The following is a 13,225-nucleotide window of genomic DNA, read 5'->3' on the forward strand; positions in this document are numbered from 1 at the left end:
TAAGCTGGCCTTGGGTCATATATAATATGCATATAAAATGGCAAACCAGTTACTAGTTGTTACTACGTATTACTTAGCTAATCAGTAGTAAGCATGTATAGATTTTAATCCGGTAAATTGGTAAAATTAAACAGAATTAGGGTGAGTAGACAAAATATATTCTTGACCACTAAGCTGGCTAAAGGGTTATTAGTATGCGTTTACTAAGATAAAATGATAATATCATATTTGTCGCATTAAATCATTTATTGTTTGCTAATTTATACTGATAACCTTCAACCAGTATATAGTATGTGACAGTTTGTCATGTGCTGGAAATCCAAAAATAGAAATATCAGTTCGGATAAACCGTTCACTAAAGTTCACATGTGTTTACTTTCACATATACAGGTCATGTTAATTACAAGTGTACCCACATATAAATGCACTTAAATCACATGTGATCATGTGAATGTAGTGTCCGTCTGTCCGTGTTTTCATTGATAACCCCCTGAGAAAGGCCAAACAAACTACCATTAGTAATATCATTTAAGCGACAGAAGATACAAAGTGAAGACAAAGTTTGTCTCTAACAATATTATGGTCAAATTATATATGTGAAGTACCATGGTATTTATACATTGTTAATCCCCCGCCACGCCGTGGGGAGGTGGTTATAGGAATGCACTTCATCCGTCCGTCAGACTGTCTGTCTGTTCGTAACAATTCGAGTCCGGGCTATAACTTACTTATGCATTGATGGATTACAATATAACTCGGTACAAATGTTATCCTTATTTAGAAAATGTGCAGTGACCTTGACTCGGGTCCATTCCTGAAAGGTAAAGGTCACACGATATATTTAAAGATCAGAGAACACATGCTTGTGTCCGCAGTATTACTTACGTATGCATTGATGGATTACCATATACTTTGGTACAAATGGATCTGATTGAGTTACCTACTTATTGGGAACTTTTGTTGTAAAAACATAAACATTTCTCCTGAATCTTATCAATTTCCTAGTATTTTGAAAAACAACGGCAGTTGACATAGCCGTCCTTAGGACTGCCTTGTATATCTTGTTTTGGTACATTTGAATTATAGTCATTGAGTTTATCCTTTAATAAGTTTAGATTTTTCAATTCAGTGATGATATTAATAAAAACACGCGATGTAGAATGATTCTGCCTTTCATTGCAACAAGAGGAGGATTTCCGACCCTCCCAAACCCTTATGGCCGGACTTTAACCCAATAATTGCATCAGCTGTCAATTGACCTTGCTTAAGGCCAATTTGTCTCGTTATCACGATAATGCGCACTCATAATCACATTCTTTTACATGTAATGTTTGTGTTGAACATAATTGGGATATGTTTTTAAGGTTCATTGTTGAATTATCCCATGAATGGAAATTGGATTTATTAAATGTCCGTGTTAATACGTATGCGTATTAGTCAGCTACTCTATCGTTAAGTGTTATGTTCAAACTGGAACGCTGAAATAACATCATCTGCCTATTATTTATATCGATGACTTTCATTTCTGGAAAGCCCTGTATTTCATTTGTTTTTGAAAAATATAAATGCGTATTTCTCATGTTGTGAGAAAAGCAACACGCTGACTTGTGTTTGTGTAAGCATGTACTACTTACATAATATATATATTAAAAACTCTTAGTTCCATTAACAGGTAATATAAAGTTACGCACCTGCACAATTTGAACCCATCTTTAAAAAACAACTGTTCCCTGTTGGGTAGCGATGGTAATTTTTGTATTCGTATAATTTGCATCTGCAGACTGATATAATACTTAATTCTTAATCATCCAAAATATAATTTCCTTTTATTCGACAGTTGTGTGCTTTAACTCACAACACGAAGAAAATTTGAGGAAGTGATACAAATTAGTGTTTTATCCTTTATTTAAAGGGAATGTATAATATTACTTCGGATTACCATGCCGTGGAATTAAACACACTTCTGAAAGGAATTGAAGTAAGTGGACATTCAAGTATAAATGTATTTTTGTTTATTGTACAATGTATATAATTTAATATGTAATTTGGACTTAAACAGTATGAATGAAAAAGGAAATAATGAGACTTTAAGTTAACATAATGATTATATTTCTGTTAACTTTGTCTTCTAAAGAATAACATATTTATTTAATTAAAATATACATAAATAATAGTCATCAGTACACAATACGATAGAAGCCCTTTAAAGGTATACATAACATGAAATCGGTTGTCTAATTCTTAGTATCGAAGAAAACATATTTTCTCTCTCGGTTTCAGTAAGAAAACAAATCTTAAGACAAAACAAAACTGCGACATCAGCAAACCGACTGTTTCACGGAATCGTCGGTGGTCTGTAACCATGACAACCGATCTTGCTTACAAGGTTGTGTTGCTAGGCGACCAGTATGTGGGCAAATCTTCTATCATGTTACGTCACGTTCACGGCAGATTTACACCTAACTACGTACAGACGTACGGTACGTGGAGTTATTTAATATATTCGCCCGCCAATTGTTTTTTCGGAGTAGCCGTTTAAGATTGATTTTGACCTAGTTTTTAGACCAAATGTATGTGTACATATAAAAGGTATTTATAAACACAGCAAATAAATCGTTTTGATTGGTTAATATCTTAATTGGAGAGGCACCAAAACGGGTGTGTCTTGAAAATACCATTCAATTATTTTTTCAACACTGAATGCCATTAGAAACATGAACTATATGGGAATATTTCTGAAAACAGTTCAAATTCTTGTCACGGTACTATCAAGATGAACCAACTCCACGGTAATGCGTAAAAACAAAATTTCTGAATAATTTACACTTTGAGCATATTGATCGTTAAAACATGTTATAAAGGTAAAATAAAGCGACATCTTCCTTATACAAATCAGCATTTCACATGGTACGTGATTTTAATGCATGAAACCAAGGTTGCTTGTAAATGTTCCTATCATAGTTATGATCAGAACACGTATGGAAGTGTTTGTTGCACACCTCAGAAAGGTAGAATGAATCAATATTTGCTGATATTAATGGTGCTGCTTATTCACAACAGAATGGCAGACATTCAGATTGTGTTTGTCATCGGAAGGATTTTTCAGGATAAGTAGTTGCGGAGTATGGGATAGGTTCACCTTGATTTTCTTTCCTGTTGCCGGGTTTAAGAAGGAACTGTGCTAGGCTCTAATAAAATTATTATTCATTCGGAAGTTATGTTGTGTTCAACATTCTTCGTTTAGGTTGCCCTCTTGTATACCACCTAGATGTAAACAGTCAATTGTAACCACGGTCCCCCAGGTCATAACTCAAACTCTAATTTGTATATGAAGCTGAAGAAAAGTGCCAAAACCATTAGACACAATTTCAGCACATGGGTACTCAAAACCTGCAGGATTTCCTTAAATCAAAAAGTATTTCACATCGTCAACAGAACCTGATAAGACTAGACTGAATACCTGACCTAACTTCCATGAAACTTGTATGCGTCTATGAAAAAAAAATAAGGTCAAATATGGGTCGTGTTCGTTTTAATAGTAATAATGTTTACACACCCTTATCAACACCCCAAGGGTCACGTGTTGTCCCATCCTCAGACATTCAGAATAGTTGGTTGGTTCATGTACGGTAATGTATGCCACCGGGTCAAATTGTCTGAATACTTTGATTGCCCTACACATATAACCTACAATCCACTAGCAGAACAAGGCGAAGGGAGAGTCCACCACCCCTTAAATCGTACAAGTTTACTTTTTATATCAATAAAGGAGAACAAAAGTAAAAAAATACGCCCAAACTTCACCTTGTAAGTACAGAATTGTTTATAACCACCATATAAACACTTTAAACCAAATAAATTTAGGTTCTGAGGGAGGGGTGTAAGTCAAAAAGGTAACGCCCCTATGATACGACCCCTCGTCAAATCCTGGATCCGCCCCTGTGAATCTGATTGCAACTTCATCAGAAAGTCTTTATAAAATCAGGCGAAAATGTGTCATTTTCATTCAACTAGTAGTCGCTGGATTACATGTTAAAACAGTTTCACCCCACTATAGAGATATTAATTAATAATACTAATGTTGAATGGTTTTATAATACTTCTAATCAGTTGTTTTGATTTCAATGAAACGCCTATAGCCTGATGAATGTCTACGAAAGAAACGAACGTACATATAAATGGTTTATTCGGGAAGAAATTACCGGTTGCGGCAAATAATTTTTTTGTCATTTCAGGGACAGAATTCGATAAATGGCGAACAAATGTCGATGGCGTTTCGGTGTTGCTGCGCATTTAGTAAGTATTCCATTGTGTTTGATTCTTGTTGTGGTTGCTACTGGTCGGATACCGGGTTCGAGGGCAGTGCCGGTTCCCAGTCCGATTATAGGTTTACTTGAATCAATCAGCCAGTCTGTCCGTCGTATTGAGCCCTTTTCTAAGAACGCAGAAATACGATGTGTTGGGCAAATAACCTACTTCTGTGAGTGCAAGGTCAATGTCATAAAAGTAGTTATTAATTTCATTGTGCGTCCGTTCTGTTACTTCAAAAGTGATGATCCAAATTCAATAGTTTTCTTAGCACTAATACTTACAACAGAGAAGGTATGTGTCGCACACTACACACTGGTTTGTCGGTTAAAAGGTAAAGGCGGCTTTGTGCTTGTCGTTTCGTAAGGCCAGCTTTGTAACAACAAATGTCATAACAATTTGATATAACTTAGCACACATATTCGCCACATGCAGGCAATGTGCTGCATACTGCATACCCCCACCCCGACAAAAACAATTGTATAGTAAACAAGCTCTGTGTATTGACCTTAATCTAATTGCCTAATTGTCTCATCAGATCTCCAATCTGAGTATCCTGCCGTGCAGTTTTGGAGGTTTTATTACAGAAATGGACCATAAATGGCCTTAAGCCAATAAACAAATAAACAGGAAATTGGCCCCTACTGTGACACCAGCTGAAATAGCAGGAGATGCACAGCTGGGGATTATCATGCCAAACATTCCTTAAACTAGGCCGTTAAGGCTCTGAGCAGTTCTTGCGTCTATTAACTTGATATACAGGTAGAGTCATCACCAACACTACCACAATCTCTATATGCGTAACGGACCTTCTTAATCATGACATTTTTTCAGGTTAGTTTGGTGGGGTATGTTATCATTGAAATAATTTCAGCGACTCGATGGGGCAGACGACCGGTTATCAAGAGCGTCTACAAGGACGCACTGGGGAGTATACCACCGGAAGTCCAAATTAACGTAGATGTTCATTTCAGCATTATTGTAGGGCATGAAGACATATTGACGATGGTCAATATGTCAACAGGAACGTCCTGGTTACCCTACCGACGGACGCTAATACTATATTATACAGTCGAACCCCGATGACTCGAACTTCGAGGGACCGGCGTTAATACCTCGAGTCTCGGAAAGTTCGAGTCAAGCGGGAATAAAAAGCGTTCAGTTTCAAGAAATCGGTCCTTGACATTCAGTTCGAGCTAACCAAGAATTCGAGCCAAGCGATTTCGAGCCAACGGGGCTCGACTGTATGTCCATTTCAGCGACTCTGCAATGGGGCAGGCTGACGCGCGGTGGTCAAGAGAGTCTTCAAGGACGTCAATCGGATCTTTATACGCAACATCTTTAATATCGTTGTTATAAATTTCAGCGACTCCATGGGACAGGCAGACATGCGGACGGTGGTGAGGAGTGTCTACAGGGACGCCCACGGGATCCTTCTTGTGTTTGATTTCTCCCGGAAGTCAACACTCGATCAAGCGAAGGAATGGCTGAAAATGATTGAGGAGGTACTGATGCAAAAACATATTTATTTATAAGTTAGATGACATGAAGGTAATTTCTAATTATTTAGAATAGTCGAAGTGTGCGTAGCGAACGAGCCCTTCATAATCATAAAGATATTACTTCAGATTACCTAACTGACTTAGAGTACAACCTTATTGGCTGACACATTGTGAACGCAAAATCTGACGAGAGGGAGAATTTGTTTCGGAAGAGATGAGTGGCAGTAGTTGAAGTTGAGATTCCTAAAGATTAAGCCTTGTACTTATAATAACTGCCTATCTGCAATTTCATTGGCTGAAAATGAAGATTGTATTCTAAACACCATCATACATATATTTGAACTAAATTGTTTCGTTTGAATGTCTTTATGATGAAATCTTAATATAGCTGGAACATGATTAATTGATAATTACTATATTGTATCGTTTTTCATATCGAAACCTTGCCTTTGTTGATGACCTAACATAATGATAGAACTTTTTCCTGTTTATAGAACAACACGAGGTGTGTTGTTTTAGGCAACTCCTTTAAATAATGCAACACATTTAAATGCATGGATATCTACCGACATTTTAGACCTGTCCAGAGCGACCTGAAATGATTCTGGTCGGGAACAAGGCGGACCTCGACGAGAACCACGACTCAACGAACTTGAAGTCCGCGAAACAGGTACGTCATTAAGTTTGAGGCATTGATATGTTTTATATATTCCGAATCCCTGATGTAACGAAAGGATGAAAAACAAATGCTTACGTGTTATAGGTGTCAATATATATCTATAGTTTTTCTGATTTGATAACCCTTATGGTACGTTAAATATCAAGTTCATTGAAAACAGAGGACGGGTTAATAACTTCCAAGTCACGGTTCAATACTCAAACAAAGTACTACACATATTTTGATCAAACTTGTATAACTGTTCACTAAGTTCTAATACAGGCGTTGCGCTACGTCGGCACTTTAGGCCCGTGTCTTATACATTTTTTTATAAAAGCAATTGTGTCGCTGTTGCCTCTGATCTAAAAACAATTGTATATAGTAAATACAATTTTGATTAGCAAATAAGTATTGCAAAATGTTACTGGATCAACCAAGTGTGCTGTCGAACGTTTGCACTCGCTTTCAGTGATATTGGGCTTAGAAAGGTTGTGTTTGTTTTGCAGACTGCGGAATCTCTGGGACTGGAGTTGGTCACTGTGAGTGCCAAAACTGGGGAAAATCTCGACCACGTCTTCTCTCTCATCAGCCAAAAACTCGTCAAAAACACACCAAAAGTATTTTAGTAATTCCTCTTTCGTGTTTGTTTACTGACATGTCTGTGGTTTCATGGCTGGTATATTTTTTTCACTATTTCTGCTTCCGTGACCTTTCAGATAATCTATTTTGACCTTTTTGGAGTTCATACGCGTTTGTCTGAACCATTGCTTTTTGCTTGTCCCAAACGTTTGTGTTTGTAATACTTTCTAAGTGTCGTCATGGGCTTGAGCCCAGGTGTCGTTGTGGGCTTGAGCCCCGGGTGTCGTCATGGGCTTGCGCCCGGGTATCGTCGAGGGCTTGAGTCCGGGTGTTGTCATGGGCTTGAGTCCGGGTGTTGTCATGGGCTTGAGTCCGGGTGTCGTCATGGGCTTGCGCCCGGGTGTTGTCATGGGCTTGAGTCCGGGTGTTGTCATGGGCTTGAGTCCGGGTGTTGTCATGGGCTTGAGTCCGGGTGTCGTCATGGGCTTGCGCCCGGGTATCGTCGAGGGCTTGAGTCCGGGTGTTGTCATGGGCTTGAGTCCGGGTGTTGTCATGGGATTGAGTCCGGGTGTCGTCGTGGGCTTGAGCCCGCGTGTCGTCATGCGCTTGAGCTCGGGTGTCGTCGTGGGCTTGCGCCCGGGTATCGTCGAGGGCTTGAGCCCGGGTGTTGTCATGGGCTTGAGTCCGGGTGTTGTCATGGGCTTGAGTCCGGGTGTCGTCATGGGCTTGAGCTCGGGTGTCGTCGTGGGCTTGCGCCCGGGTATCGTCGAGGGCTTGAGCCCGGGTGTTGTCATGGGCTTGAGTCCGGGTGTTGTCATGGGCTTGAGTCCGGGTGTTGTCATGGGCTTGAGTCCGGGTGTCGTCATGGGCTTGAGCTCGGGTGTCGTCGTGGGCTTGAGCCCGGGTGTCGTCATGCGCTTGAGCCCGTGTATCGTCATGGGCTTGAGCCCGGATGTCGTCATGGGCTTGAGCCCAGGTATCGTCATGGGCTTGAGCCTGGGTGTCGTCGTGGGCTTGAGCCCGTGTATCGTCATGGGCTTGAGCCCGGGTGTCGTCATGGGCTTGAGCCCGGGTATCGTCATGGGCTTGAGCCCGGGTATCGTCATGAGCTTGAACCCGGGTGTCGTCATGGGCTTGAACCCGGGTGTCGTCATGGGCTTGAGCCCGGGCGTCGTCGTAGGCTTGAGCCCGGGTGTCGTCCGGGCTTGAGCCCAGGTGTCGTCATGGGTTTGAGCCCGGGTATCGTCATGGGCTTGAGTCCGGGTGTCGTCATGGGCTTGAGCCCGGGTGTCGTCATGGGCTTGAGCCCGGGTGTCGTCCGGGCTTGAGCCCGGGTATCGTCATGGGTTTGAGCCCGGGTGTCGTCATGGGTTTGAGCCCGGGTATCGTCATGGGCTTGAGCCCGGGTGTCGTCATGGGTTTGAGCCCGGGTATCGTCATGGGCTTGAGCCCGGGTATCGTCATGGGCTTGAGCCCGGGTGTCGTCATGGGCTTGAGCCCGGGTGTCGTCCGGGCTTGAGCCCGGGTATCGTCATGGGCTTGAGTCCAGGTGTCGTCATAGCCTGAGTATCGTCATAGCCTGCTAGTCGCCAGGCAAATAAAACAATGCTAGCCATACATTGGTGAACGTTTACAGATTTTGAAATTAAACTTGGTACAGGTGTGTACTGTGACAAAGCACAAATGTGAACCAAGTTTTTTTTAATATGGTGTTTGTTTTAGTTATGCCTTTTCTTTTAAAAAATAAAGTAAATAAAAATATATACAATAAACACTAAAATGAGAAAAACGGACTGGCGTGATGCTCCATTTTATGTTTTATTGTATTATTTAAACAATATGCATTTTTTCAATGACCTGTAAAATAATGAAATGTTTTCAACAATTTACATTATTTTCAGAGTCGAGGTAACAGCATATCGGCGAGCATCAAACTAACTGGGAAATCTAAGGGAGTTAATAATGATTGCTGTTCTTAACCAAATAAAGCGTTGCCTCCCTTTTGGATGTAATGTGTTGTGGGTTGTGAAAACAATGTGTCAAGTCGGACAATCTAAACGGACGCTTCTATTTCACAGAATAAACTTTGAATCGAACAGCCGATACCAAAGGTGCTGGGACAACACGGTTCAACGTTTAATAAAGTATTTTGTAGAGAATTTTGATATATTAACAGAAGGTATTCTTCTAAAAATGTAATTATGTGTTGCCGTTTGACTTTACATAGTTTATCTATGCCTGCCGTGGAGTCTTGTTTACGTTTGTCATGTATTTTCCCACGACAAGATGGAGTGTAGTTCTCTAGCGTATTCCGCATGCGCTGTTCCAAGTCAATATTGCAGAAAACTACGCATAAAATCACACCATATGAACCACGTTATACCAAAATTGTTTTTGAGGAGTTTCCCGCCAAAAAGACATTACCACGTTTGGATTATGTAATTCGGTGCCTGAGGGGGTGGAGCGCATGACTCAGGTATGCAACCTTCAACGGGAAATGCTGTAACCAAAAGCCCTGTAGTTAGACTTCAAATGAAGTCCTGCAAGACTGTCATAAAACTGTAATTATGGTTTGTGGCATGACTTTGCGATACTGTGATGATATTGTTATATTATTCTTAAAATAATCCCTCTACTTCAATATAAAACCCATTTTCTCATAATGTTTTCATTCAATCATATTTTAAAAAGATTATTATACGCTTTTATCCCTCCATTGTAATAAGTTACAACCTTCTTGTAACCTATGCAAATATGCCCCATTTTGTATATAAAAGCGAGTTTTCAGTGAAGACTTCAGGCTTTATTAGCTTATTATATCAAGGGCTATTCTGAATGTTTACTCGGCCCTTTGATAATAAGCCAGGCCATTATCTACTTGTTAATACTCTTCGTTATAAATACTTTTTCCCGATTTCAACTGAATAAATATCATCAAAAAGTTGTAAACTATCTGTGAATGATTCATTTTAGTGATTTCCATTTGTAAATAATAGTTTTAACACTTCAAAATATTTGGTATGTTTATTTGACCAGTTGCCAGAAGTACTTCACAACATTTCGTGTATTATTTCTCCTACTGCTGGACGTAGAATTGTGTGAACTTTTAGAAAATACCACGAGTTTATCCAAATAGTACAGGTATTTGTAAATATTGAGAGGAAAATGAGAAGCGGACACGTCCGATATAAATGTAAGTAAAAGTCGAGACGGTGGAGAAATTGCCGCCGCGGGGATTAAACCAGGGTCGCAGAAATATATATCAAATACGTTACGTAGCAACGAAGACATTTTGTTATTGCGATTTGCCCTGAAAAGCATGTTGCGAAACCAGGGTTCCCTCTGGATTTTGAAAAAGTTGTCGCCACTTGTTCGCCGGGTGATTAGGGGTCCGCGTAAGGATACCCTGACCCTAACCCAAACAAATGTGATGTCGTTATTTTTTTTATTTATATTTATAAAATGTTTTACAATTCCTTGTTCAAAAGATTTGATGTATTTGTTAATTCGATAAATATATGTATGTAATTTGACGAGAATCTTTTTATACATGTTTACGACAATAAAATATTCTGTCTGTCTGTAATGTTTTGTGCTGTTTTTGTTTCATTTGTATGTCAATAATTTCTACATTCCGTAGATTTGAGGCAGTATTAAAACATTTTTTGTTTACAATCCCTAACCGAAACTGCCACCTATTGGACAGTCCGCATATGGACTATTTATATTTATAGCTTTTATAAATGTCGCTCCAACAAAGAAATAAACTTGGTTCATGTAAGGTCAAAAATTACCAGTAATTAGAGCATCCTAGGATTGCCAACACCTCGAGTTTTGTTTTATTTTAGCAGAAACAAAATCCAAATCTCCGATTTTTTGTTCTTGTCGACCATTTGTGTTGTTTCAATTGAATGCATAATGTATAACTAATTTAATACACAATATACCGAAACGGCATGGTAAGCGTTCGCCACGTGCGTGCTGTTTTGACTGGAACCAAACCGTAATCTTAAAATAACCATGTCCCGATCCTACCTAACATTTTTTTAGATCTTTGCCCTAAATTCGGATATAGTTTAAGGTTTAATATTTTGTTTCAGTATGCTTTTATGACTAGTTTTTTATGTGTAAATATTTTTACGAAAACCAACATTTGTTGTTTTTTTCTGTTGCTACCACAATTATTACAGAAACAAGCCGTTAAAATGGTTTGTTAAAAATCATCAAAATGATATGCGCGAACAGCGTGACATAATTATGTAAAAAAAAAAAACGCGCCTTGATTAGTGTCTGTTTTAAAAATATTAGCCTTTGTAAATGTTTATTAATCGATAGCTACGTGGCCACGAAATCCCTGGTTTAAAATAAACCCATCAAACTATCGCTTATATTTTTTATCTGTACTTTTTTGTGTTCAGATCACTAAAGTCGAATAATTGAAACATAATAATGCATTAAAATGAAAAGAAAATTGTTTTGCCTCAACTTTGATGTACGTGAAGTTAGCGGCCTAGCGGCCTAGCGGCGTGAAGTTAGCGGCCTAGCGGCCTAGCGGCCTAGCGGCGTGAAGTTAGCGGCCTGGCGGCCTAGCGGCGTGAAGTTGACGGCCTAGCGGCCTGGCGGCCTAATTATTTTTTCTATTTCCAAGCAATTGTTAATGCGTTTTTTTTAAAACAATGATAAATCAAGGTTTTTTATTCATATAGTTACATAGCGGCCTTAAATTGTATATTCAGAATATTTTTCTTTACCTTTTATTCTAAAACAATTTTAAATTAACTGTTTTATGCACAAATTATCACTCTGAAGCGTTTTTCAAACTTTATTCAAAATAGTCGATCAAGCACTTCAGCGACTTAGCGGCATAGAAGCCTGAAATTAGCGGCCTAGCGGCCTAGCGGCCTAGCGGCCTAAATTGAATCCTATTTCAAAGCATGTATACATTCATTTTCTTCTAAAACAATAACATTTTAACTGTTTTTATGCACAAATAAGCACATTGAAGCGATTATCAACAGTTTTTTTCCAAAAACGTCGATAAAGCAGTCAGCTATTTCAAAGCATTAAACATGCCTGTTCTTCTTAATCAATGATATATTAACTGTTTATATGCACAAATTATCACTCTGAAGCGTTTTTCAACTTTTTTTCAAAAAAGTCGATCGAGCACTCTAGCGGCCTAGCAGCGTGAAGTTAGCGGCCTGGCGGCCTAGCGGCCTAAAATGGTATCCTATTTCAAAGCATGTATACATGCATTTTCTTCTAAAACAATGACATATTAACTGTTTTTATGCACAAATTAACACTTTGAAGCTATTAGCGATTATCAATATTTTTTTTTTTTTAAAGCGTCGATAAAGCAGTCAGCTATTTCAAAGCATTAAACATGCCTGATCTTCTAAAACAATGATATATTTACTGTTTTATGCACAAATTATCACTCTAAAGCGTTTTTTTTTTTTTTTTTTTTTTAAAGTTGATCGAGCACTTCAGCGGCCTAGCGGCCTAGCGGCGTGAAGTTAGCGGCCTGGCGGCCTAGCGGCCTAGCGGCCTAAAATAGTTTCCTATTTCAAAGCATGTATACATGCATTTTCTTCTAAAACAATGACATATTAACTGTTTGAATCCACAAATTAACACTTTGAAGCTATTAGCGATAATCAACATCTTTTTTTTTCAAAAAAGTCGATTAAGCAGTCAGCTATTTCAAAGCATTAAACATGCCTGATCTTCTTAATCAATGATATATTTACTGTTTATATGCACAAATTATCACTCTGAAGCGTTTTTCAACTTTTTTTCAAAAAAGTCGATCGAGCACTTCAGCGGCCTAGCGGCCTAGCGGCCTAGCGGCCTAGCGGCGTGAAGATAGCGGCCTGGCGGCCTAGCGGCCTAAAATGGTATCCTATTTCAAAGCATGTATACATGCATTTTCTTCTAAAACAATGACATATTAACTGTTTTTATGCACAAATTAACACTTTGAAGCAATTAGCGATTATCAACATTTTTTTTTAAAAGCGTCGATAAAACAGTCAGCTATTTCAAAGCATTAAACATGCCTGATCTTCTAAAACAATGATATATTTACTGTTTATATGCACAAATTATAACTCTGAAGCGTTTTTCAACTTTTTTTCAAAAAAGTCGATCGAGCACTTCAGCGGCCTAGCGGCCT

The 13,225-nt window shown here is 38.9% G+C and overlaps 1 protein-coding gene across 3 annotated transcripts; it reads left to right on the plus strand.

The window, feature by feature from the left end:
* Positions 1-1,293: 1,293 nt before the first annotated feature.
* LOC128212912 (uncharacterized) lies at positions 1,294-10,622 on the plus strand. 3 transcript variants are annotated; one of them, XM_052918304.1, is made up of 8 exons: positions 1,294-1,672; positions 1,913-1,978; positions 2,281-2,480; positions 4,236-4,296; positions 5,675-5,813; positions 6,388-6,480; positions 6,975-7,085; positions 8,949-10,622. In XM_052918304.1, exons 3-8 carry the CDS (start codon positions 2,363-2,365, stop codon positions 9,024-9,026), a joined length of 600 nt encoding a protein of 199 aa, XP_052774264.1. In that variant the 5' UTR covers positions 1,294-1,672; positions 1,913-1,978; positions 2,281-2,362; the 3' UTR covers positions 9,027-10,622. The 3 variants fall into 3 exon arrangements, with proteins under 3 accessions (XP_052774264.1, XP_052774262.1, XP_052774263.1); XM_052918302.1 differs by having other exon boundaries at positions 1,294-1,615; positions 1,838-1,978; XM_052918303.1 differs by having other exon boundaries at positions 1,294-1,615.
* Positions 10,623-13,225: the final 2,603 nt, after the last annotated feature.

The sequence above is a fragment of the Mya arenaria genome, chromosome 13, assembly GCF_026914265.1.
Source record: "Mya arenaria isolate MELC-2E11 chromosome 13, ASM2691426v1".
In the NCBI taxonomy this organism is placed as follows: domain Eukaryota; kingdom Metazoa; phylum Mollusca; class Bivalvia; order Myida; family Myidae; genus Mya; species Mya arenaria.